The sequence below is a fragment of the Canis lupus genome, chromosome 21 (assembly GCF_003254725.2).
Source record: "Canis lupus dingo isolate Sandy chromosome 21, ASM325472v2, whole genome shotgun sequence".
Classification (NCBI taxonomy): Eukaryota; Metazoa; Chordata; class Mammalia; order Carnivora; family Canidae; genus Canis; species Canis lupus.
This window is the reverse complement of record NC_064263.1, coordinates 50,952,998-50,980,408: the sequence shown is the minus strand read 5'-3', so window position 1 is coordinate 50,980,408 and position 27,411 is coordinate 50,952,998. Positions and strand designations below refer to the sequence as shown.

Here is a 27,411-nt window from a genome sequence, read left to right as displayed (position 1 = left end):
CGTTTCACTACATCTGTATCTTTGGGGTAAATCCCCAGCAGGGCAATTGCTGGGTCGTAGAGCAGGTCTATTTCTAACTCTTTGAGGAACCTCCACACAGTTTTCCAGAGTGGCTGCACCAGGTCACATTCCCACCAACAGGGCAAGAGGGTTCCCCTTTCTCCACATCCTCTCCAAAACTTGTGGTTTCCTGTCTTGTTAATGTTCCCCATTCTCACTGGTGTGAGGTGGGATCTCATTGTGGTTTTGATTTGTATTTCCCTGATGGCAAGTGATGCAGAGCATTTTCTCATGTGGGTGTTGGCCATGTCTATGTCTTCCTCTGTGAGATTTCTCTTCATGTCTTTTGCCCATTTCATGATTGGATTGTTTGTTTCTTTGGTGTTGAGTTTAATAAGTTCTTTATAGATCTTGGAAACTAGCCCTTTATCTGATACGTCATTTGCAAATATCTTCTCCCATCTGTAGGTTGTCTTTGAGTTTTGTTGACTGTTTAATTTTCTGTGCAGAAGCTTATCTTGATGAAGTCCCAATAGTTCATTTTTGCTTTTGTTTCTCTTGCCTTCATGGATGTATCTTGCAAGAAGTTGCTGTGGCCAAGTTCAAAAAGGGTGTTGCCTGTGTCCTTCTCTAGGATTTTGATGGATTCTTGTCTCACATTGAGATCTTTCATCCATTTTGAGTTTATCTTTGTGTGTGGTGAAAAGAGAGTGGTCCAGTTTCATTCTTCTGCATGTGGATGTCCAATTTCCCCAGCACCATTTATTGAAGAGACTGTCCTTTTTCCAGTGGACACTCTTTCCTGCTTTGTTGAATATTAGTTGACCATAGAGTTGAGGGCCCATTTTTGGGTTCTCTATTCTGTTCCCCCAGCCCTGGCTTTCTTTTTCAATATTCCCCTGGTTATTCGGGGTCTTTTCTGATTCCACACAAATCTTAAGATTATTTTTTCCAACTCTCTGAAGAAAGTCCATGGTATTTTGATAGGGATTGCAGGAAATGTGTAAATTGCCCTGGGTTCCATAGACATTTTCACAATATTAATTCTTCCAACCCATGAGCATGGAATATTTCTCCATCTCTTTGTGTCTTCCTCAATTTCTTTCAGAAGTGTTCTGTAGTTTTTAGGGTATAGATCCTTTACCTCCTTGGTTAGGTTTGTTCCTAGGTATCTCATGTTTTTGAGTGCAATTGTAAATGGGATTGGCTCTTTAATTTCTCTTCTTCGGTCTCATTGTTAGTGTATAGAAATGCCTCGCACCTAAAGGAACTGGAGAAAGAGTAGCAAATAAAACCTACACCCAGCAGAAGAAGAGAGATAATAAAGATTTGAGCAGAACTCAATGAAATAGAGACCAGAAGAACTGTGGAACAGATCAACAAAACCAGGAGTTGGTTCTTTGAAAGAATTAATAAGATAGATAAACCATTAGCCAGTCTTATTAAAAAGAAAAAAGACTCAAATTAATAAAATCATGAATGAAAGAGGGGAGATCACAACCAATACCAAGGAAATAAAAATTACTTTTTTAAGATTTTTAAGATTGTATTCATTTATTCATGAGAGACACACACAGAGAGAGAGAGAGGCAGGCTCCATGCAGGGAGCCCGACGTGGGACTCGATCCCGGGTCTCCAGGATCACACCCTGGGCCGAAGGCGATGCTAAACTGCTGGGCCAAACGCGGTGCTAAACTGGCCTGTGGGCCACCCAGGCTGCCCACAAACGATTTTAAAAACATATTATGAACAGCTGTACACCAATAAATTAGGCAATCTAGAAGAAATGCATGCATTTCTGGAAAACCACAAACTACCAAAACTGGCACAGAAAGAAACAGAAAACCTGAACAGGCCAATAACCAGGGATGAAATTGAAGCAGTCATCAAAAATCACCCAAGACACAAAAGTCCAGGGCCAAATGGCTTCCCAGGGGAATTCTATCAAACACTTAAAGAAGAAACAATACCTATTCTACTAAAGCTGTTCCAAAAGAAAGGGATGGAGTACTTCAAAACTCATTCTATGAGACCAGCATCACCTTAATTGTAAAACCAGACAAAGATCCCACCAAAAAGGAAAATTATAGACCAATATACCTGATGAACACAGATGCAAAAATTCTCAACAAGATACTACCCAATAGGATCCAACAATCCATTAAGAATATTATTCACCACGACCAAATGGGATTTACCCCGGGATGCAAGGCTGGTTCAACACTCGTAAAGCAATCAATGTGATTGATCATATCAACAAGAGAAAAAACAAGACCCATATGATCCTCTCAGTAGATGCAGAGAAAGCATTTGACAAAATACAGCATCCATTCCTGATCAAAACTCTTCAGAGTGTAGGGATAGAGGGAACATTCCTCAGCATCTTAAAAGCCATCTACGAAAAGCCCACAGCAAATATCATTCTCAATGGGGAAGCACTGGGAGCCTTTCCCCTAAGATCAGGAACAAGACAGGGATGTCCACTCTCACCACTGCTATTCAACATAGTACTAGAAGTCCCAGCCTCAGCAATCAGGCAACAAAAAGAAATAAAAGGCATTCAAATTGGCAAAGAAGAAGTCAGACTCTCCCTCTTTGCAGATTACATGATACTCTACGTAGAAAACCCCAATGACTCCACCTCAAGATTGCTAGGACTCATACAGCAATTCGGCAGTGTGGCAGGAGACAAAGTCAATGCCCAGAACTTGGTGGCATTTCTATAAGTACATAAATCCTTAAAGCGGAGAACTTCCTCTGTCCGAAAGCAAAAGAGAGAGAGAGACTGCCTCAGAAGGGGACGTCAGTAAGATCGACGACTGTGGGGAACTCCACCTGCCATCATTGCCTTTGAAAGGGCCCAAGAGGGAAGAGATACGAGAGGTGTCTAGTGACCTCCACCAACAGCCAGCGAAGGAAGGACTTCAATCCTGTATAAAATCAAATGCTGCCACCAGCCCAAATTAGCCTACAGACACAGCCTCTCCAAGAGCCTGAAGAAGCGACAGCCCTGCTGACAGCTCGATTTGAACTTGGTGAGACTCCACGCGAAGAACCCACGTGAACCCCATGGTGCCTACACTCCAGTCATACAAAGTATGGGATGATAAACGGTGCTATCTTCTGGTGCCAAGTCTGTGGGGATTTGTTACATCAGCAGCCAAATCTAATACACGATCGGGATTCTCTTACAGGGAATCATCCACATTTTCCCAACATTTTGTGATAATTTGGGATTTTATTTCCAGATTTTACTCTCCAGTATGAAACTTAAGCCAAAGAATAAATTTCACCGATAGAGTGACCTTCCAACATTTACTGGCATTTACCTTTTTGAGTACATATTTCAATAACTCCTTAGAGGGGATCTATATGTTACTTATTGTAATCCCTGTTTTGTTGATCATTCTCACATGATTAGAGGGTGTCTAAAATTAAAAATGCTTTAAGATGATATATTTTTCTTAATCTCCTTTTTTTTTTGCCCTTTACAAATTAATTCTAGTTAGCCTGAGCATAGGAGGGAAATTACTAAAATAAATGTCATCAGAATTTTAATACTGTTATTCCATATAGCTCTAGCAGATAATTCTGTTTCCAGGTAATTCAGATACAACCAAATAGCTTTTTATAATGCGCGTTTGCGGCAAATTTGAAAATATTCAGTTTGTCTATAAATGCAAGAAAACAAGAAAGTGGTGAGCAAGACGTGAGCAAGCAAGACGTTTGTGAAACAGTGAAGAGGATGGGTTAGCCCAGCAGAGGTTGTAGGGTATGTGCTGGGAGGCTGGTTAGTAGGCTGAAGGCCCCTGTTAGTCACACCCTCAAGAATGTAGAGATCCTGTCTTCCCTCTATCTTCCATCAAGTAGAAGGTGCAGAAAAACATGTTCAGCGTTCAAGGACAAGGACTCCTGGGGCGGTCAACGTGGAGCATCTCCCTCGTTAGGAAGAGCGCCCAGATGTCAGGACGCAGCCCCTTGGAATGCTGGCCATGCAAGGAGGATAAAGCCTACAGAGTTGCTAGGCTAAGTTGCTGCGTAGACCCAGCAGCAGATGCTTTGTCCAGTCCGCCGCTCCTAGAGCCTTCTGTGCAAGTTCCCCCAATAAACCCTCGTCTTGGTCTCTGTCTCCAAATCTTGTCTTCACCCTCATGGGACTGTCACCCACCCACAGCTTCAAGTCTGCGGCGGTGGGGGTGGGGGTGGCACTGCACACAGACATGACAAAGATGGACCGAATAAATAGAAAATGCAGTGGAACAAAAAAGAATGAACCTGACATCTTTTAGCGAGTTAGCTATTAGCAGGTCATTGATCACCAGTGCTAACCTTCAAAATAAAATTGCCAGTTATTCAACTTGCAAATGGTGGATTTATCCAGGAATAGCAGGGGATTGCAAACCAGGACATGAAGGAATGCACAATCATGGGCAGGTCTGGAGAACAAAGGAGAGGAAGGCTCTTTGATGGAGGAGGAGGGCAGTGGAGAAGGCTGCTGTAAATCCCAAGGCCGTTGAGTAACCTGGGAGTTCCAAGCATAGTGAGTGGTCACGGGCTGATTTGTGACCGTCTCATTGGCAGGACCATTGCTATGGGAGGAGAAACCTCTTTCTGCCCCCTGCTGGGATGGGGATGCCTCGTGGCTGAAATGTCTAATGCGGAGGTTGCAAGGTCTCTTCCTGTTAGCGGGGGTAGGGTATGAGACCTTCCCCTGCTGAAGCTACGAGCTCTCATACCAGGGTATTAAAAGACAAATCCCCAATGTCAACAGCTGTACGTTTAAAAAAATAAAGCACTCCCACTGCTTGAAATTATCACCCTCCAAAATTCCCTGTTTCTTTTTAGAATCATTAAAACTATAAATCAACACAAAAAAAGCATAAAGAGCCCCCCCTAACACGTCGGAAATCTTTGTGTCAGATCTCAAAGCCAGGTACTACAGGAAAGAGAAATCAAGGCGCTGAGCTTCTTCCAGTGTCGGTAAATCTCTTGCCTCCTCAGCTATGGGGGGATCTAGCCTTCTAGGAAGTACCCTCAGCACAGTTTTGGATTTTCCTTTTTATAACTGAAGTTATTATAAGTAAGAAAATCAGGAGGGAGGATGTGAGAAGGTTCTAGGCTATACCCCACCCCACAGCGGTCGTGTCTTCCCCAAGCACATGGATGTGCCTGAAAATGTCTCACCTAGTATTTGATATGTGTCTATTAGACTGAAAGAGCAGGCTTTGCAAGATGCTTCAAGGGATCCTAGTGGGTAATACAGAAGAATCACTTATGAATTCTTTGACAATATTGTGTCTTATATTTGCTCTGGATTCTCTGAAAAGAAGCCAATTCCCCCACCTCCAGCCAGTGATTCAGACCCAGTAAAACTGGGACAAGACATGCTAATCTGTACCTGTAACCAGCGCCAGGAGATTCTTACAAACACAGAATTGTGGTCTAAGTTTGGGAAAACACTGCTTTCTCATTTAATTTTACTCTACCAGAAGGCATCTTGTTATGAATGTACATCCTTAAGGTGCTGAGGAAAGGTTCTCATAGAGCATTTTTGTCCAATTAAACCTAATGCAGAATCTTGAAACAACGGGATTGTGGATAGGGATAACAAGGTGAGCTGGTTCCATATTTTAACAAAAACTAACCTTCGAAAAGCCCCATCGCAAAAGTAAAAGCTTAATAAATTACCTTTAGGGCGGGGGGTATGGGTGACTGGGTAGCGGGCACTGAGGGGGGCACTTGACGGGATGAGCACTGGGTGTTATTCTGCATGTTGGCAAATTGAACACCAATAAAAATAAATTTATTATTACAAAAAAATAAAAATTAAAAAATTAAAAAATCATAAATAAATAAATAAATAAATAAATAAATAAATAAATAAATAACCTTTAGAAATTATATAGAATGTCACATGGATTGCCCCGGCTTCTAAAGGCAGGATAATTATTGGTGAACATTGTCAAATTTAGATATAGGAATCTCCAGGATTATGAGTTAATATAATAAAGGACAAGCAAAACAGTATACCTGTCATCATCACAGACCTCAAGGTTAAGTCCTGTCTACAAAATATTTTATTGTATTTTATCTTCTTTTTTTTAATTTTTTAAAATTTTTATTTATTTATGATAGTCACACAGAGAGATAGAGAGAGAGAGAGAGAGAGAGAGAGAGGCAGAGACATAGGCAGAGGGAGAAGCAGGCTCCATGCACCGGGAGCCCGACGTGGGATTCGATCCCGGGTCTCCAGGATCGCACCCTGGCCAAAGGCAGGCGCCGAACCGCTGCGCCACCCAGGGATCCCTGTATTTTATCTTCTTCAAAATTAACAAGAATTCATTTTAGGGCGTCTATTGCTTAAATTATATTCAAGCATAAGAGCCTTAGAGTAAATATATAATTCCTCTTTGTGAATTATACTTCAATAGAGCTAAAAAAAAAAAAAAATCCTTCTCTTTTAAAACTTGGGGGAAAAAGAATCTGAATTTTAACAATATCCCCAAGTAATATGCATGCATCGTAGAGTTTGGGAAGCAATAGTACGGTGCGTGGACAGGAGCCTCGGATTCGGGTTTGAATTCTAGGTGTACCCCTGCTCGCTCTGTAATCTCAGGCTGGTCACTTAACTCCAGACTTGAGGTCCTCACCCATAGCACGGTGACAGGGAGGATTATTATACTGGATCATGCTCAATACCTGGCACATTGTAGGCATCAGCAGTGGTGGCTAAACGTGTTCAACCTTTGTCGCCGTCCTAGTGGGACACGCGTTTCCCCACCTGGACCACCGTGGTGATGCCTTTCCTGCTTTCCAGTCTTAGCTTGTCCCCACCCGTCCTGTCACAAATGCCAGCACCAGCTATTTCCACTAGCAAAGGCCTGACTCTGAAACCGGTCTCCCCAAAAAGCTCCGGGGCATCCCAGTGCATTTATAAGCCTCTCAGGGCAATCCTAACCCAAACTCCGCAGGAAATCCGCAGCCTCCTACTGTCTGAGCCGAGCCCAGCGAGAATGATACAGTGACAGAAGGAACCCCTGGGTTGGCAGCTCCAAAATTTTGCCCTTGTTTTAACAACACTGAGCTGTTTTGACTGTTTACTCTCTCCAGGCTGCAATTCCCTAATCTGTACAATCAAGTAATTTGGTTAATAGTTTTACCAAAAGGCCTTTTACCCCCAGCGATGGATGAGGCTGGAACCTAAACCAACTGCATGAACACACCAGGAATAATTTAATAAAGTGACAGAACATAAGACCAACATACAAAAATCAGGGCTTCTCTATACACCAACAAGCCATCGGGGAAGGAAATCAAGAACACAACCTCATTGACAATACGACTAACAGAATAAAATAGAAATTCACCATCAAATCCAAGACTATGAAAATCTACTATGCTTTCTTTGAAGAGTTTCGTATTTTTAACTCTCACATTTGGGTCTTTGCTACATTTTGAATCCACTTTAGTGTATGGTGAGCAGTAGGACCCCAGCTTTGTTCTTACGCAGACACCCCGTCACCCAGCACCATCTGTCAAGAGAGTTTTCCTTCTCCATTTAGGGACCTTGGCATCCTTGCTGCAAATCAATTGATCGTAGATCATGGTTTTATTTTTGGATTCTCAATTCTATTCCATTAGTATATATGTTTATCTTTACGCCAGCAACGCAGTTGTGATGACTATACCTCTGTAGTAGGCTTTGAAATTGGGACATGTGAATCGTCCAACTGCATCCTTTTCCAGGATCATTTTGGATATTTCAGATTTCCATACGAGTTTTAAGATCAGTTTTTCCATTTCTGTTTTTTAAAGAATGCCACTGAGATTTTGATAGGGATTATATTCAATCTTTGGGGGCAGTACTGTCATCTTAATACAAGATCTCCAATCCATGAACACAGGATATCTTTACATTTATTTGATCTTTAATTCCTTTCGGTAGTTTTTGTAGTTTGAGTTGGTTTCCTTGTCCATTCTGCACCAATATCACACTATCTTGATGATAATCAGTTTATGGTCTGTCTTGATATTTGGTACAGTAAATGCTTCTACGTGTTCTCTGAGAGTGCTCTGACTGTATTTAATCAATCGCCAGCCTATAATTTCTTGAAGTTTGCACTTCCTTATATTTTTCCATCTTTTATTTTTGCCTTTCTACCAAATTTTCAAAAGGACAGCACAGGATGGTTAACTATAATAAACACAGTTTTATACAGTAAATCCTAGAACTTTTTCCCTTAATTAAAAAAAAAAAAAAAACCTGCTTCCCAAGTTTAAGTTAAAAACCTGGTTTAATTAGTATTGGAATGAATTTATAATCCATGCATCTTCAGTTCATGAGCATGATGATTTCATCTTTTTCGGGTCTTTTTAGGTCTAATCATAAAGTTTTATAATTTTCTCTTTGGAGTGCTTGCATATTTTTCAGGTTTATACATAGGTATTTGATATGTTCACTCTATTATATTGCTTTTCTTATGCTGGTATACTAAATTTCTGTTGCTTTAAATTTTTTTTAAAGATTTTATTTATTTATTCATGAGAGACACGGAGAGAGAGAGAGAGGCAGAGACACAGGCAGAGGGAGAAGCAGGCTCCATGCAGGGAGCCCGACGTGGGACTTGATCCCGGGTCTCCAGGATCACACCCTGGGCCGAAGGTGGCGCTAAACCGCTGAGCCACCCGGGCTGCTCAAATTTCTGTTGCTTTTAATATATGAACTGTAATAATTTGTCTATAGATTCTTTGCATTTTCTACACATGCACCTATTCACCTGTGAACAATGGCAGTTTTCTTTTTTCTTGATAGCTATTTTTATATTTCACTCCTTAATGCTGCTATGGACTTTACCCAGAATCTCCAACATAGAGATGCAGGATCCACCATAAGGGCTTTTTTGACCATGACCCTTGCTTTTTGCTGTAAAAATTCAGTTGATTGTATACACTGTGTGATTTGAACATTGTCCTCTGGGTTTTTTCTGGAATACCCATGTTAGAGATTAAGCAAAAGGTATTGAATTCCAATATTGCCCCCACACTCTTTTCTTTATAGAAAAACCTATCTTCTTTATTTCTAAAGCTATTTTGTAAGATTTTTTTATTCTTGGTTTTCTGAAATTTCACTAATATAAGTCTAACAAAGACCTGGGTGAAATAATGGAGATAGAGGACGATACCTTACATGTGCAAGAAAGTCCCTGACCTGAGGAGGTACAAGAACTCAAACAGTTAAAACAAATAATCCCAAAATGTAGACAAAAGAGCTGATATTTCTCTTCACTCTCCAGGAAGGTGTATAAAAATAATTTCTCTGTTGAAATAAAAATCATGGTCTTACATTCAAGCATAGGAATATTCCATATTGTGTCAGTAAAGTGCCCTAGTGGTTTACTAGGAAGGTAAAACAGGTGGAGTAGGGAAGACAGGGGAGGGGTCAGGGAAGGAAGGACCAAGTGAGGCAGAATTGGGGGAGCATATTTACTCACTGTACCACCCAAGACATGCAGCGTTTGAGACCTATTTAGGAACTTCATCTTCCTTTCAATTTTTCTTATGAGAAAATTCAGTCCTCACCCCACTGGTGAGGGAGGGAGCCACTACACACTCACCTAGATCTCTGTTGGTCTCTTAGCCAAGTCTCTTGCATCATGGAAACTCCATAAAGTGGGAATCTTCTTCCTGAGATTGATTGGTTCTTAGGACTGAATTGCGTCCCCATCCATCCACCCAAATTCATAGGTTGATGCCCTAACCCTCAATAGGATGGCATTTAGAGATGGGGCCTTTGGGAGGCAATTAGGTTTATTTTTTATTTATTTTTTAATAAATTAATTTTTTATTGGTGTTCAATTTACCAACATACAGAATAACACCCAGTGCTCATCCCGTCAAGTGCCCCCCTCAGTGCCCGTCACCCACTCACCCCCACCCCCTGCCCTCCTCCCCTTCCACCACCCCTAGTTCGTTTCCCAGAGTTAGGAGTCTTCATGTTTTGTCTCCCTTTCTGGCAGTTAGGTTTAAATGAGGTCAGAGTGGGATCCTCGTGATGGGAGGAGTGGCCTCATTAGAAAAGAGGCCAGAGCACACCACAGCCCCGACACCCTCCGATTTCATCTTACTTCACATCTATCACGAGAAGCAGTGGTACGGGGATAGGAACTAGATTAGCTGCAGAGGGATTGTGTGATTCCTCATGACTCTGGACTTCTTTTGTTTAAAGCATAACAAATAATTGCAAGATTTTTCTTTTTAAAATGCCTTTATTACAAATTTAAAATCTAAGGAAGCTCCTTTCCCCCTACTCAAAGAGTTCATTAGTATAGACATCAGAACAAGTTCTTCATTTTAAAATATCACTTATAAATTGTTAAAAGATGATGTCCATGGGCACCTGGCCAGCTTCTACCATGCAGTGCAATCCTCGGACAGCCACCATGCCAAGGGCCAACAAGGTTGCCTCACCATCCAGAATTTATAGGTCAATTCCTGCCCTTAACAGGGAAAGAAAATTCATGTGGTCAAAAGGGGGGGAATTATACCTACAATGAAGGGGGAGGAAGAAAGCACAGTCGTATAGTTGCAGTGATGGGAAACTATTCATAGATAAAAAGTCACTGAGGCTCAGCAAGGCAGGACCATGAGAGAAGAAGGCAACAATTTTAAATCCCAGGACCCACTACAATATTTTAATGATTAGGGTTATCAGACATATGACATTATATATAATTAATAAGTATAAGTTTTACAGAACTTTTTTTATTTAAATGTATCCATTGATATGTAGAAAAAAATAGAGCTTTCTCTTCTACAATACAGAAGCCCAAAAGCCAACTTAATGGCTTAATTAAGAAGGATTTTCTCTCATGGGCATTTAGTTCTTCTAGAACAAAAAGCTGATAGGAGAATATACATTTGAATTAGCACCTTCATGGAAATTTCCAGACCCATCCATACGTAGGTTATAGTCAAAGATTTTTCTCTGGCTGAATGGAGGTCAATAAAATTGATTTTTTTAAAATTGATAAAACAAAATAGCTCTTGAGGTTATAATAAAAACAACAACAACAACAACAACAACAGCAACAGTGCTTTACCTGAAAGAATAATGAGAAATGCTCAGGCGGGTATAACTCAATTGCCATAAGAATTCACGGCTGGGATAATCCTGAACTTAAATTATGTGGCCACATAGAGCACTGTGTGTGGTGTAGCTCAATACTTAACACTTGCCTTTTTTCATGACTGTATGGGAAAACATGTGTAGTACTAAGTCAAAATACTTGCCCAAAAGACACTTGTGGATGGGTGCCCACATTTTCCTTCTGCGAAGTACAAATTTCCATTTTTTTGTCTAAGCTACTTGATTTGGTGTTCTGTTGCTTACAATCCAGATTTGTCTGATTTAGTTTCTTTTCCTAAACCACAGTCTTTCTCACTCCCCTAAAGAGTATACATACCAGCCTGAAATCTATGTACTTCTTTTTTCTTTTTTTAGAAAGTTTGTGCAAAAAGAGATAAAAAATAAAAGTAGTACACCTGGGGCCTTCATCTCAGGGGTCTATGCCACTTACCTTTGGGTGTACCAGGATATCGGAAGGTAACCAGTGATATTTAAATTTGTTGGCACATAAGTGATTGAACTTTCGATGAGAATACCCCATGGGCACTCCTAAGGAGATAAAGAGCATAAAAGTAGTCATTCTGACCATGTTTGAGGGTTACAAACAATTTAGGAATAGAAAAACATAAGAATCATCATTTTCACATTAATATTTAAAGTAGAAATAAGTAGAATATTTATTATTCTTTATTCTTTATTATTCTTATTGTAAAGTAGAACAGAGCTAAGTGATAAAATGTCTGTTTTTAGAAAAACCCACTGGGGCACCTGGGTGCCCTAATTAGTTAGGTGGCTACCTACTGCTTGGGTCATGATCTCAGGGTCCTTGGATAGAGCCCCACATCAGGCCCTCTGCTCAGGGGGGAGTGTGCTTCTCCCTCTGCCCCTCACCACACTCATGCACACAATCTCTCTCAAATAAATGAAATATTAAAAAAAATAGTTCCTGACATTGTATTTGCTTGGCAGCTGAGTCTGTACAGTTATGAGTCACTACACCTGTTTACAAGTAAGGCTCTGACTTAGGCAGACCTGGACAATGGAGCGAGTCACTCTGGGAGTGAACTTTAAGTATTTGGCACTTCAGAGCAGGGGACAACACAAAACAGGAGTCGGCAACCTTTTTCTGAAACAGGTTAAAGAATAAGTAGTTGAGTCTTTGAAAACCCCAGTGTCTCTGTTATAGAGACATTCATTCAGCCACTGGAGCAGGAAGGCCATTAGAGACAATACCCAAGAGAACGGGCTTATTCTATTAACACCATTTACAAAACCCAGGGAAGCTGGCTGGATTTGGCCCTACAGCCATAGGAGCCTCAGCCAGAACTCAGTAGTATTTCAAAACAAGATATATAGCATGCTCAACATAAATAAGCGCGGTACACACAAATATTTCTAAAGAAAAACAATTAACCTAAGACCGTTGTCCATTTGTCCAGAGTCTTAGATTCCATGGAAAGTGTAAGCCAAGAGACATGCATCGAAGTGTGCGCTATAATTAAATGTGTTTAAATTCTGGAATCACAAATATAAGGTGGTGTCTACAATGAGAGCCAACGTGTCCACGAAGTGAGGTGGAATCACTAGTTCATACAACTCATCTTCAAGCGCACCATTTCGTGGCTTAGAAATATCGTATTCAAGGGTACTTTGGAGTACCTCCGACGGCTCAGGCTCAAATGTGGTCTTAAACGCTTACTCCTAGACTGATAGGAAGGAATAAATACACTTAAGCTTTTTAATTTATAAAATGAGCCTGGTAAGGGGTACCTGGGTGGCACAGTCAGGTCAGCACCCAACTCTTGGTTTTTGGCTCAGGTCCTGCTCTCAGGGTTGTGGGATCGAGCACCACATCGGACTCTGAACTCAGCCCAGAGTCGGCTTGGATTCTCTCTCTCTCTGCCTCTCTCCCTGCTTGCTCACTCTCTCAAATAAATCTTTTTTTTTTTTTTTTTTTAAGAGCCTGGTAAGAATCTGTAGGGTTGAGCAGTATATAGGACAATATCACATATTAAAGACATTCTATTTGATCTGGATTTTGCACAAATAGGAATATACCAGCCCATGTTCCTCAGCTCCAGAGTAACTAAACAATAGGAATATCTTGACAAAACAATTCCATTGCATAATCAATTACCAGGTTCTTTCCTTCCTACATCCCCCTGACCCCAAAATCTGGAATCTTTTCCTGTCCTTGTGTTGGTCCTTTTCCCAGGCAGATTCTTCTTCCAGGGCTAGCAACTGAACCCTCGGCCCCGCTTTCCTTACAGATGACTTGCTTATAGTTCCAATGAAAAGGACAGAGCCTCTTCCCTAGAAAAACCTGCAAATGTCCTAGGAAGTTTGCATTTGACCTGGTGGGATTATCTGAAGGGACAACCAACAGCCTTTTTGTTTCACGAACATTGATGGTACGTAACCATTACCTCTCTATGCTCACCATGTGCTGGGGATGGGTTTAGGGCCTGAGGATACACTGGTAATCAAAGGCGCGGGAGGGTCAAGAACCTGGATCCAGAGGTAGAACCAGTTGACCTAAAAGTGAGGCTGTGTGGGACCCACCAGGAAAACCAGGCTGCCATGACCACACTCAGCACAAAGTTCACGTAGAGCCAAAGCAGCAGGTGTGAGAGACCTCGCAACTCCCCAGTCACCCCCTCTCAGACCCAACTGCCCCACTCACTGAGAGACCCTGGGAGAGTTACTTGAGTGCTCTCTGCCTCGGGGTCTTCATCCTTAACGTGGGCAGAGTCCTATCTAGCAAACGGGGTTGCTGTGAAGGCTAAGTAGACCACCTGGCCCTAATCAAGGTGTATTTATTAAATAAATATAACCTGTACTAGGGATTGAGGGGCTCTAAACAACAAGTCTCTAATATTCATTAGCACAACTGCCTAAATAAGGGTTATTCCTCTCCTACTGGTCTCCTACCAGCTTCCTTCTCACCAGAATCCATTTTATTCAGGATAGTTCATGGAATTTAGGCTTTCTGGCTTCAGACAAGATCAACCACCCCTTACCCCTTTTAATTATACAACAGCCACATAACCTATTGAAGTTGAAACTTTTGAACGACAAAAAAGAACAGGTGGGAGATTGGTCAGTCTGTTTCAAAATAAGGTGTTGCCCTCAAGTTAGGTCTCATCACAGGCAGGAAAGATGGGGAGATGGATTGGCTTTTTTTTTTTTTTTGTAATGCACATGGTGTTCACTACAGCGTTATTCACATTAGCCAAGATACAGAGACAACCTAAGAGTCCCTGGACAGGTGAATGGAGAAAGAAGGTGCTGCACAGATACAGGGGGCGTTGGTCATAGGAAAGGAAAACGCACTATTTGTGAGGACACAGCAGCCCTTCAAGGCCTTGTGCCAAGAGAAAGAAACCAGCAGAAGGCAGACACTGTAGGATCCCACTTGAATGTGGAATCTAGAAGAGCCAAACGGCCACGCTCCTGGATACAGAGGACAGAATGGTGGCTGCAGGGGCTGGGCAGCGGGAAGGCCGGGGAGGCATTGATCCGAGGGTGCAAGCGGCACAAACGGTCAGGGTCAAGATGGATAGTTTCTGAGGCTCCAACCCGGAACATGGTGACCACAGTTAACAATGCTTTATTATCTACGGAGAGTTGCTGAGAACATAAATCTTCAATATTCTCACCACAAAAAAGAGCTGGTTAACACCTCATCAGCTCACAAGATGACCAGCTGTGCCGCGGCAATCCCGTCACGGCACGTCCATATACCAGGTCCTCGCCGGACACCTTACACCCACATAGCATGACGTCAAGTGCAGCTCAGTAAAGCTGGGGAAACAAGGATGTGTGGTGTCTAGAGTGTCACCTCTCACCTGGTATCTTTTCTGCTAGGTAATCATCACGAAACTTTAGGGAGTGACCAATATTACGGGAGCAATAAAAATATCAATGTACAATTAATTGTAATAGCTCAGTTTTTAATAATGGCCCAGGAGAGCCACAAAGAACAACCTATTATTAGTTAAAACAATAACTGCTCCGGGACACCTGGGCGGCCCAGGGAGTGACCCCGGGATCTGGGATCCAGTCTTGCATCGGGCTCCCTGCAGAGAGCCCGCTTCTCCCTCTGCCTGCTTCTCCGCCTCTCTCTGTGTTGCTCATGAAAAAATAAATAATATCTTAAAACAAAAAAAAAAAAAAAAGAAAGAAAGAAAAGAAACACTAACTCCTCTTACTTCAACTCTGGTTCCACGAGAAGACAGAGGGTAAAGGAACTCAAAGAAATCCGAGGTCCCTCCAGTTGCAGGACAGCCAGTTCCCAGACAGATTTCATGGTGCTGGGCTTTCTGGGTCAGGGACGGCCTTGGTTTCAGTCTGCTCTGAAGCCAGTGCTGGCCACAGGTCACGGACACTGATGAAAGGGAGACCATGGGAAGTATTAGCCCCGTATCCGTCCCCAAATAACATCCTGGAAAACGTTTAACTTCTTAGTCAACCTGAAGCTCAACGCCAGAGTGAAAACAGCTGGGTGCTACTGGCAGACGTGCCCCTGGAGCCTGGGTGGGCTACCAGAGGTCTCCGACGAGGCTCAGTGGGCTCCGGGAGCGTGAAGGAAATGCCCAGTGCCTCCCGGGACTTGCAAGGCAACTCTCAGGCCTTAGGCCTCCTCAGGGCCACCCGGACTTCATCGCAGTGGGCGTCGCACGCCGAGAGCATTCCCAGGCGTGACCCACGCAGCTGCAAGCCGGCACCTGGTCAGAGCTGCAGGCTCCATCGGGCCTTCACCTCCAAGAGGCCGGGCTCGGTGGATCGGGCCACGCCGCGTGCATGCAGGGACTGTCCCGAGACAGGGCCTGGCACGTGCCTCCTCTGCTCGGTTTATTTAGGGCTCGCTAACTGTCATTTGGAGGTGTCTGCTTTTCATTCAATCCGCCCGAAGCCAATTTTATTACTAACCCCCACTCGCAGGCTAGGAGTGGCTCTGAGCCCGGTGGAGGGCAGAGGAGGGTGCAAGCCCACAGAGGCCACCCAGGGATCCTGCTCTCCGTGACAGCAGCGGCCCCCCTGCGGTCCCCCCACCCCACAGGAGCAAAGGCAACCCCAAAGCCAACGGTTCGAGAAAGCATGCCCACCACGTGGAAGGCCACCCTCTGGAATTCCCTTTCTCTTACCGTCCTCAGAACCACGAATCAACATAAAGAGCATAAGAAGCCCCCCGAACAAGCCAGAGACCCGCATCGTCTCAGATCTCCACCCAAGACGCCAGAGGAAACAGGAAACCGGGCGAAGCGGTCTCCCCAGGTGTGTTTAAGCCTCGTGCCTCCTCGGCTGCAGGTGCGAGCTGTCATTCTGGAAGCAACACCAAAACCCGCAGCACAATGGGCTTTTCAGCATCAAGGCCGAAACTACCACAAACTGCTATAATCGTGGGGACTCAGGGAAGCGAGAGGACATCTATCAGTGGCTTGACCACAACCGTCCAAACTGTGTCTTCTGTTTAACTCATAACCTACTTTTGAGTCTCCTTCACACCTTCCTCCAACACCACTTTTGCCAAAGTCACCGTGTTGTCATGTTGCCACAGGTAACGGTCAATTTGTAGTTCTCATCCCACGTAACGGTTTAACACGACAGTTGATGTGGTTGATGGCTCCGCCTGCGTGGCTCCCAGAATCCCGCTTTATCCCATTTTATTTCCAGTTACCTTACTGACTCCTCTTTGCTTCATTTGAACCCTCTGCCTCCCCTCGACTACCTCTTAACATCGGAAATCCCAAGACTTAAGCCTTAGACCAAGTAGAGTCTTTTCCTCAATTATTTGCCTTGAACTCATCCAGCCTTCTCGGCCTTAAAAATTATTATTTTTTTGCTGGTTAATGCAAATTTTCTACACCTAGCCTGGATCTTCTCCTAAGACAAAATTAGAAGTTACAGCTGTTACAATGAGGCCCGTCAAAACCTGGTCCCAAAGTTGGATCCCAAAGCTCAGGAATGATATCTTAAACCTTTGCATTATTTTTTAATCCCCTTTGCCCCCTCTTTTGAAAGCTCCTATGTCTCACCTGATGAGTCCTCTCACCACGCTGAAGCAAGCCAGATCTTCATCCCATCCCACCCGCCAACGCTGGTTCTTGATACAGTAAGACGCTGTGTGAACTGTGGCTACGCCTACTCCAGAGAGCGCTGGGTAAGGATACTTGCAAAAGCCGACATTTAATGTGCCCAGTTAGGTAGTACATGACATATATATTAAATATAATATTAATTTATAATAATTAGGACAAGTAACAATAAGTAAGGTCTAAATCCCCACTGAAGTCTAAGCGGCATTTAGTCCAGTAGTAGAGCCATATAAATGGGGTTATATTGGGTTCTTTCTCCTGTGCTTGTACTGCCATACTTGGTATTCATGAGAAGACCCTGTATCTTCTAGTCTTATAAAACTCTCCTCATCCTAGGATTTTTTTTTTCCTTAACAGTAAGGATTACTGAGTTACTCACTCTTATTTATTTATTTATTTATTTATTTATTTATTTATTTATTATTTATTTATTTAGAGTGAGTAGAGTTACTCACTCTACTAAGTTCGGACCTGAATATTTGAGCCCCAAACCAATGACTGTAAGAGGAGTTATATTAAGTTCATAGATGATTGCCCGATTACAGCATCTTTATCTTTCATGGAAAGACTGAATGTCTTACAGTTGGAGAGGGCCCTTTACAAAAATGAAATGAGCTCAGTCATTTGGGTTTTCCCACTGGGTCCAGTTCAAACAAAATGGTAAACATGTATTAGACTCCATGGAAATTTGACTTCCATTTTTTTCTATCATCTTTAAGAGACAGGATCTATGTTTTTTTTTTAAGATTTTATTTTATATGATAGAGCACAAATAGGAAGAGAGAGGGACACGCAGACTCCCTGCTGAGCAGGGAGCCCCACACGAGGCTCCATCCACTACCTTGAGATCATGACCTGAGCTGAAATCAAGAGGCAGATGCTCAACCAACTGAGCCATGCAAGTGCCCCTGTGCTGCTCCCATTCTTAAAATCTGTACCAAGACCCTCTGGGATAGAGCTCATACCTAGGAACTATAAGAAAATCATACCTTAAGGGTAATTTTATGTATTTTAACTGTTTCCATTCCTATTTTATCCCATGGCTATGAGCTCAGAGAGAGGTTCCCCCTCCCCCAACAATATCCCTGAAACTTGAGCCTCATAAATGCCACATGCCAGCTAAATATGGACTTGGTTTTTCCCCAGTCAATACCTTTTTATGGACCATGCAATTACTCATTTCAAGAGGATTAGTTCAATCCTTTCATCCATGAATTTTAGAAGCTTGTGTCCTTGGATATTCAGCAGCAGCACAACTCAATTTAGTCGTGTGGCATTTTGTTTTTATATATTCACATTTTTAATTAATTTTAATCTAACATAATCCCTTTCATGATGCCTTTAAGAAGAGGCCACTTGTGTTTTTAACTTTCAATGTGGCCACAAATCCATGAATAAAATTTGACCTATTTTATTGTATATCTGTATTTATTGCCCCTCTAAATGATCGTTCTGAGCTGTGGGCTGAGTTACCGGGAAGGTGGGGGCTGGGGGAGGTCATGGCCAATACTGTTGTCGGTAGCTATTTAACCCCCAGCTGTTGCAAATGGGTGCTAGCTATGTGCCGTAGCAATGCCAGTAAGATCACTCAGAGGAGAGTAACTAGAAACTGAGACCTGCTACAAGCAGAGAAATCTCACAGGAGGTGAGTGAACAGGATGCAGATTTAGATCGCCCCGGAGAGACCTAACTCCAAGAAAACTGAAAGTTATGATCATGTCTACCAATATCTTCCTATTTTACTTTTGTGAAGCTGGTATCCCTTTCACAAGGAACACCTACATTTCTCCACAAAGGTACTGGACACCTTGATCTCAGCAAGACCCAAGACTGCAAACTCTCTAGGCAGAGCTCAGGTATTAAGAAGTTGGCCCTTTGAGCCTGCATCCTCTTATTTCTTGTCACCACCTTTTTGCTTTGCAAGTAAAGAAAGCTGTTGGCATTTCAAAAGTTTTGTTTTGCTTTGCTTTTGCTGCCTCTGACTCCTTACTTTGTCTCTCTCAGGCTATGCGTGTATGGGATTGGGGATTACAATGTTAGGGTCCCGTACTTTCCTGGGCTGTGCAACATCCGCAACCCTTATACAAGAGATGTCCCTGCATAGACCTATGTTCCCATCACCAGAGTTCCTGATACTTGACCAGCTAACATGAAACTCTACTTCCCAATATTACTTACCCGCTATCTCCCCACCCTTACCACCTTCTCTTAGAATAATCCTTTATTTTATTTGTACAGCTCTTCCCAATGTGTTAAACAAGAGTCATTCGAGGAGCAATCCAAACCCCCCAAAATCTGAAGTCATGCATGCAAACCAAGGTTCTAAAGTAAATTTCCTCCCACCAATATATATGTGTCGGATGAATAGGTAGACAAATATAGTAATGCATATTTTCTAGGACTTGTACATCTGAAGAGGCCCAGGCCAGCTGCACTACAAAACTATCCCATACTATCAAATGACTTCAGTCAAGAAAATGGGTATCTTTCTATACAAACTTATATTTGAAATAGAAACATCAGTGATTTGGCACTTTACTTACAGTGCCACAATACCATTCATTCCGCTCATTCAGTATATATTGAGAGATTATGAGCAAAATATTGTTTTATGCCTAAGGGTCTATTAATTTAAAAAGCAAATCTTCCCATCTTGATCTTACATCCTAAAAAATAAGCAAACCAAAATAAATATGTAAAATATATAGTATGTGTTTAGTACTGAGAAGGAAAAATAAGGAAGGGGGGGTATGAAATGAAATTTTAGGTAGGATGGGGAGAAAAGGACTCAAAGAAAAGATAGTTTCAAATAAAGAGACAAAGTAAGCAAGTAGCCATATGGCTATCTAGACAACAGGAAGGGTAAAGCCTTCCCAAAATAATGGCATTTAAAGTAATTAAGGATTCATGCACACATTTCACATTGGGCTCCAAAAATATTCATCAAACACATTAGAACAGCTAGCTATGATGGAGGAAGTCTAGATTGATTAAATCAATTAAATTGAGGGGGGGGAGAGCGGGGGGAGAGCGGGGGAAGAGGTGTCTTGCATTGGCCAATGATAACAATGTGATTAACTCAACCCTTGAGATCCCTTTAAAAAGTGTGACCACTGGGACACCTGAGTAGCTCGGTTGGTTAAGTGTCCGCCTTCGGCACAGGTCATGATCCGATCCCAGGATAGAGCCCCGTATCAGGCTTCCTGCTCAAGAGGGAGCCTGCTCCTCCCTCTGCCACTGCCCCTGCCTGTGCTCTCTTGCTCTCTCTCCTTCACACACTCTCATAATAAATGAATGAATGAATGAATAAATAAATAAAAGTGTAACCACCATAGTTTAATTTTGTTGAAAATTAGAAATAGATGAACCTAGTCCTCTGGGCTTTCCCAGATGGATAGAAATAGCAGTGGGTAGAGCTAGAATGTATTACGCTAAGTGAAATACATCAGAGAAAGACAAATACCATAGGATTTCACTCGTATGTGGAATTTAAGAAACAACACGGATGAACATAGGGGAAGGGAGGAAAGAAAATGAGAGGGAAGCAAATCATAAGAGACTCTTAACTGTAGAGAAAAAAAACTGAGGGTCGCTGGAGGGGAGGGGTGGGGGGTGGGCTAGGTGGGTGATGAGCACTGGCTTCGATATGTAAGTGATAAAGAACTAAATTCTACACCTGAAACCAATATTACCATATGTATTAACTAACTAGAATTTAAATAAAAACTTAAAACAGTGAATAATTAGTCCCTCAGCCGCTCAGTCAGAATGTTTGACATTCCTAAATCCATCCTGCATGGGGCGCCCCCTGCAAAGCGAAGTGGTTCTTGAACCGTATCCTGCATCACAACCACCTGGGAGCCTGTTAAAACACAGACTGTCGGGTGGGGCTCCCACTCCCAGGTGTGAGAGCAAGAATTTGCGTTTGTAGCAACACCCCCCCCCCCCCCCCCCCCGTGATGCTGATTCGTCCCCTCTGGGGCCGCACTCTGGGAACCACTACCCAGGGATGAAGGCTGCCCCAAGGGCAACACCTGGCCCGCACTTGAGAAGTCTGGCGCTATTCTAAAGAGGACTCCGGATGCTTCCACTTGATTTGACTTGAGATTGTCCAGCACTCAGACCTCAGGAACGTGGACTCCCACGTGTGTCGAGAGCTTCCTCTTTCCCCAGATCAGTGAGGTGATCCCAGACACCCAGTGGGCCTTGCATGAGCCCACTTCAGGCTTCTCAGCTTCTCCCAAGGCCCAGTCGCCTGAGGGGTTGGTTCTTAGCCGTGATCTGGCATAGGGAAGGCCTTAGGGAGCTTCCCCTGTTCCTCCCTCGGTTCGGACACGTTCTGGGCAGGACTCAGCTTCAAGACTACGCTTTGGCTGAAAGGGCGGCTTCTCCATGACCATGAGTCGCGGTGGAGAAGGGCCTCCCGACCTCCGTGTCCACCTCGAGCTCCCAGGAGTTCTTCATCCCAGCTCAGGCAGGAGAACTGGGGACAAAGCATCCCTTGATGGAAACCAAAACTGCCCCCTCAGGACCAAGGGCCCCCCTGAGCCAGCAGACCCCACCTGTGACCGACTCCAGGATGGGTCCATTTGACCTTCCCTCCCGCCTGCATGTGCGCACCCAGCTCGGCCCTGCAATTTCCTTCTATAAACCTGGAAGTTTTTTGTCTTTTGAGCTTTGGAGACAGCCTCTGAGACCTTAGTCCACGGTCTCCCTCCCCAGTGTTGGCCTCACTAAAGTAAATCCCTTTCGTGTTTTGTCCCCACTCGTCTCTCTGCCTTTGGATTTTGTCAGCAGTGAGCTGCTAGCCTGGCCTGCGGGACCCCGGGAGCCAGGCGCTCTTGCACCCCGCACCCCGGCCACAATGGGGCTTCTAGGCTAGTCACTGAGGTTCTTGCCTAAAAGCTGAGAACAGGTGGTTCCAATGAGCCCTAGACAGTCTTCTCCTTGAGTCTAATTAAGAAGTTGGTGAACTCACATCATTATCTTTCTCCCAAAAATCTAGCCTGAGGGTTCCCAGAGTTAACGTCTTAAAATTCAATTTAGTTAATACGTAGTATATTATTAGTTGCAAGAGTAGAATTCAGTGACTCATCCGGTGTACATCACACCCAGCGCCCATCCCGTCAGGTGCCCTCTTTAATGCCCAGCCCCCCACCTCCCCTCCCGCAACCCGCAACCTTCGGCTTGTTTCCTAGAGTCAAGAGTCTCCAATGGTTTGTCTCCCTCTCTATTTTTACCTTATATTATTGTTCCCTCCCTTCTCCTATATTCATCGGCTTTGTTTTTTAAATTCCACGTATGAGTGAAATCCCATGATACTATTTGTCCTTCTCTGGCTTATGTCCCTTAGCATAATCCCCTCTAGTTCCATCAATATCACTGCAAATGGCTGGATTTCCATTTCTGATGGCTGAGGAGCATCCCATTGTGTATAGACCACATCCTTATCATTCATCAGTTGGTGGACATCTGGGCTCCTCCCAGAGTTTGGCTATTGCTGCTATACACACTGGGGTGCATGAGCCCCTTCAAATCTGTATTTTTGTATCCTTTGGATAAATACCTAGTAGTGAAGTTGCTGGATCGTAGGGTAGTTATGTTTTCAACCTTTTGAGGACCCTCCACCCTGTTTTCCGGAGTGGCTGCACCAGCTTGCATTCCCACCCACAGTGTAAGAGGGCTCCCCTTTCTCTGCACCCTCACCAACATCTGTTGTTTCCTGAATTGCTGCTGTTAGGCATTCCGACCTGTGTGAGGTGGTGTATTATTGTGGTTTTGATTTGTATTTCCCTGATGCCAAGTCGTAAAGTTAACTGTCTTTGCTTCTCAGCTCTTGTTTCCTCCCATTAAGTCCCGTGGCCCATCTGCTCTTCCTTCTGCAGATGGTACCCCAGCTGTTCTTTCATGACTTCACATGAAATCCCATCGCCACACTTTATCAACTATCGTCCCTTATCTGATTCTATCTCCTCCCCTCCACAATGCTCTGTCAATTTTCTTAACGACTCCTTAGTTCAAATCTGTCTAAAATTCCAGAGCTTCCCTGCATCCATCCTGGTGAAACAGGCTCAAACTGTCTTCCACCCCAACCCACCCCACCCCCCGCCCCATCAACCTCAGAGCCCCCTGTCTGATGGTTACTCATCTAGAGACTCCAGGAAAAACATTTAGGAACTTTTAATTGGGTGGTTTGCACAACCTTATGTTGCCCATCCGGGTTCGGGAGAAAAGGCACCTGACCTTCACAGAGGTACCGATGCTATGAGATGATCATGCAGCTCATGGTGGTTATTTCTATCCTGACGGGACCACAGGCTATGAACGTATTTGGTGTAACACTATTCTGGGTGTGTCTGTGAGGATTTTTCTGGATGAGAATAACACTTGACTGTAGACTGGGTAAAGCAGGCCGCCCTGCTTAATGTGGGTGAGCCTCATCCAAGTCAGTTGAATCCAAGGACAAAGGCTGAATAAGAGGGAACTCTTCCTGCCCAGTTGCTTTCAAGCTGGGATATTGTTTTTTTTTCCTGCCTTCAGGCTCAAGCCCAAACTGGCTCTTCCAGGTCTCAAGCTTTGGGACTAAAGCCACACTGTCCATACTCCTAAGTCTCCAGCCATCTCAGATCTTGGGACTGATTCGCCTCCGTAATCACGTGAGACAGCTCCCTATCATGCATGCTGTTTGGCTCTGTTTCCCTGGAGAACCCTAATACACAGCTACATAAGTTTTGCTCAGCGCTAATATTCAAAGGATACATTTTACTCTACTCACCTCATGAATCTTTAATATCTGTAATAATAAAAGGCTAAATTTTAGGTTTATAATGAATAAAGGTTCTCTTTAAGCTCCCCAAACGATGGATTATCGCACACACCTGCCAGGCTTCAGTTATTAAAAACACGAGGCAGCTGGTCTCTCACAACTTCCCGTTCCCTGAGTGGATGTTGCCTTGGGCTCTGGCCAGATGAAGGCTTTTCTGGCAGTAGGAGGGCTGTACCTTCTTTTTTCTGTGATCTGGACTTGCTCTGGAGAACAGCCAGGTATTTATAGGGTAATAGGAGAGGTGATGGGTAATTGACGGTCAATAATGAGGCTGCGGCTTTGACTTCCCAAATCTGAATGTTTCAATCTGCTGCGACATTACTAATGACTAAGGGCCTAACACTAAGTGGTCTGCTTTGGATCCTTGAGATTGGAACGCCTTGTTTCCCACTGGCTTCACCACAGGTAGCTCTTTGCCCCGCAACATCCTTTCGCCCTTTAAGGAGAGTTTATCACACTAGAAGAAAATTGGGGTTGGTCGATTAGATAGAAGTTTCCAATGTATCTGAGATGGAAGGGTGATCTTGGCTTTAGCTGGGGAGAACGACGCCTGGACAGAAACCCTGAAGAGACACATTCACAGTGTACGTGTATGTAGCAAGTGCTTGTCTCTGGATTCTCAGCTATTTCAGAGAGACCTTTACTTTTTCAGTTTGGTAAATCAAGAGGCCAGTGATTGGAATTATTCATAGCAGAAATGCTAACCATGAGGCCAAGAGAATTATATCCCAAAACTCTTCAAGGTACAGGGTCTAGTCCATCTCCAGAATTCAGTCAGTCGAAATACACACAAAAAGACCTCAGGATGGAGATTCTTAGAGCTATTTCTAGAGAAAAGGGAAATGGTCCCCCTCACAGCTGGAGGGACCAACTCAAAATTCTAATAGACACAGGTCCTATATCCCACAGTGGCTTTTTAAAGACTTTTTAGGTAGGGAAGATCGGGGGGACATAAGAATGTAGACATGTGGGGTCCACTACACATTCCAAGAGTTGGAATTCTAGGGGGGCCTGGGAGGCTCAGTTGTTTAAAAGGTTCAGCTCGGGTCATGATCTCAGGCTCCACACTGAGCTCAGAGTCTGCTTATCTCTCTCCCTCTGCTCCTCCCCCTTACTCACTCGCTCTCAAATAAATAATAAATAGATTCTTTAAAAATAAATAAAATGAAGAATTGGAATTTTGAGAATTTGGCCAAGGAACTTGATTTTTAAAATTATTTGTTTGAGAGCGTCAGAGAATGAGCAGGGGAGGGAAAGAGAGAGACAAGGACAGAGAGAGAAGCGGAATTCCCCTGAGCGGGGAGCCTGATGCGGGCTCCTGACCTGAGATCGTGACCTGAGATCATGCCTGAGCCGAAGGCAGACACTTGACTAATGGAGCCCCAGGAACTTGATTTTTAACAAGCACTTAAGTTGGCTTCACAATAAAATTTTAGTAAAGAGCTTTAAAATATATATAAAATTTTATATATAAAAATATAAATTTTATAAAGACTTTATAACTTCTTGATTCTAACCATAATTGGGACTCAATATGAAGTGACTTTCTTTTTTTAAGATTTTATTTGCTTTGAGAGAGAGACAGAGACAGAGAGAGAGACAGAGAGAGAGAGAGAAAATGACCGAGTCAGGGTGGAGAGGGAGAAGCAGATTCCCCGCAGAGCAGGGGGCCAGACACAAAGCTCCATCTCAGGACCCCAGGACCATGACCTAAACCAGAGGCAGATGCTTAACCACCCCGGCGCCCCTGAAGTCACTTTATGTACATGTTCATGGTGGACAAAATTAACCCTCAGAAAATTTGATGAGATCATTCCATTCTTTCCTGCCACATATCCGTTCATTTTAATACCTTCCAAATGCCAGGTATGCCGAGACCCTACTACTCCTACTACTATTCTCTCCCTTGAACTCTTCCAACTATCTACTCAACATCATAATGTGGATGTAGAACATGTATCTTCATTATGCCTAAAACAAAATGCAGGCATTTTTTTAAATCTCAAACTTGCCTCTCTCCAGTTTTCTTCATCTCAATTAATTTTAGTGCCATCTATTCAGATTCTCTCAGAATTATCACTTTTCCTTCCACAGCCCCACATGTACATGCGTCCAAAGTGTTTCTAGAATCCCACTGGTTCTTTCCATTTCTTCTACAGAAACTCAAGTCCACGCAGCCAAGAGCTAGTCCTGGTCTCTTTGAATATCCCTGATTTCACTCTGTGCCAACAACCTGTTCTCCTACCCACTGGGACAAACTTTTAAAATTATAAATCAGACCCTCCTTACCCTAAATCATGCTGACGGTGCTTCATTACATTCTGGTTAGAATGTGGTTACACTGGCCTTTCCGTTCTTGGAAGTCACCAACCTGAGTTTTTGTATTTCTTAAGCCCACTGCCTAGAATGACAAGTGACTTAATGCCTGAGTCATCCTCTATGTAAAGGGATAATATGCAGCCTACGTACCACACATGAGCCAAAAAGGGAGAATGGACAGGCCAGTCACTTTATGTGAACTCACATTTATGACCATAGTACTGAGATTCTCCAGTAGCTGGAAATTGCCAGCAGCAAAAGATGGCTTTAAGACTATGAACAGTTTACCCCTAAGAGCTAATCAATCCCACGATAGGTTAACCTTCCAGTGGTTCTATGCCTGCCTCCTTAAGAAAGCACATAGCTCCTTTCTCAGAATTTCCAATTCATCTTTTAAATCCTCAGTAGTCTCCAACTATTCTGGGATTTAACTGCCAGATCTTGTATTTTACCACCCAACTTCTTGACTGCTAGCAACCTCTAATGCTTCAACCAAAAATATTCTAACTTTAATTGCCTTTTGGTTGATTGAGCGTGATACTTCTTCAAGTCACCAGCCCATTCCGATCCTTTATCAGCAACATCTGGGCAGCTTCATCCTTCACCCTTTACTTCACAAGTCTCAAGTTTTACTCCTATTTTAGTTCTCCTAAAACATAGCCCCTTGTGATCAGGGAGGGTCGGCACGTGCTTCCCTGTTTCTCAGCAATAGGTAGTATTGGTCATGTATCATTCAACAAATACCCATTTATTGTGGGCTTGTTCTTGGCTCTAAACAATACACCAATGAACAGATCTTCATTCTTATGGAGCTTATATTCTCATGCAAAGAGGACAATGTTTGAAAGAATATAACTACTAGGTCCAATTAGTAATAAGAAAAAACAGTATTGAGAATGTACACTACGAGGGGGCACGTGGGTAGCTCAGTGGTTGAGCATCTATCTACTTTGAGCTCAGGGTGTGACCCTGGGGTCCCGGGATCGAGTCCCACATCGGGCTCCCTGCATGGAGCCTGCTTCTCCCTCTGCCTGGGTCTCTGC

The 27,411-nt window shown here is 43.4% G+C and overlaps 1 protein-coding gene across 1 annotated transcript; it reads right to left on the bottom strand.

The window, feature by feature from the left end:
* Positions 1 to 11,095: 11,095 nt before the first annotated feature.
* OOSP4A (oocyte secreted protein family member 4A) lies at positions 11,096 to 16,339 on the bottom strand. The gene is made up of 4 exons (XM_049098970.1): positions 16,273 to 16,339; positions 15,337 to 15,512; positions 11,577 to 11,674; positions 11,096 to 11,099 (listed from the first exon to the last, which is right to left on the bottom strand). The coding sequence occupies exons 1-4, from the start codon at positions 16,337 to 16,339 to the stop codon at positions 11,096 to 11,098; spliced, it is 345 nt and encodes a 114-aa protein (XP_048954927.1).
* Positions 16,340 to 27,411: the final 11,072 nt, after the last annotated feature.

Excerpts from the sequence above, each read along its gene's own strand:
- OOSP4A (XM_049098970.1), bottom strand. The coding sequence starts at position 16,339 with ATGCGGGTCTCTGGCTTGTTCGGGGGGCTTCTTATGCTCTTTATGTTG. Across the intron at positions 15,513-16,272 it reads GATTCGTGGTTCTGAGGACG|TGTCCGTGACCTGTGGCCAG; the intron begins GTAAGAGAAAGG and ends CCCTTTCATCAG. Across the intron at positions 11,675-15,336 it reads CTCGTGGAACCAGAGTTGAA|GAGTGCCCATGGGGTATTCT; the intron begins GTAAGAGGAGTT and ends TTATCTCCTTAG.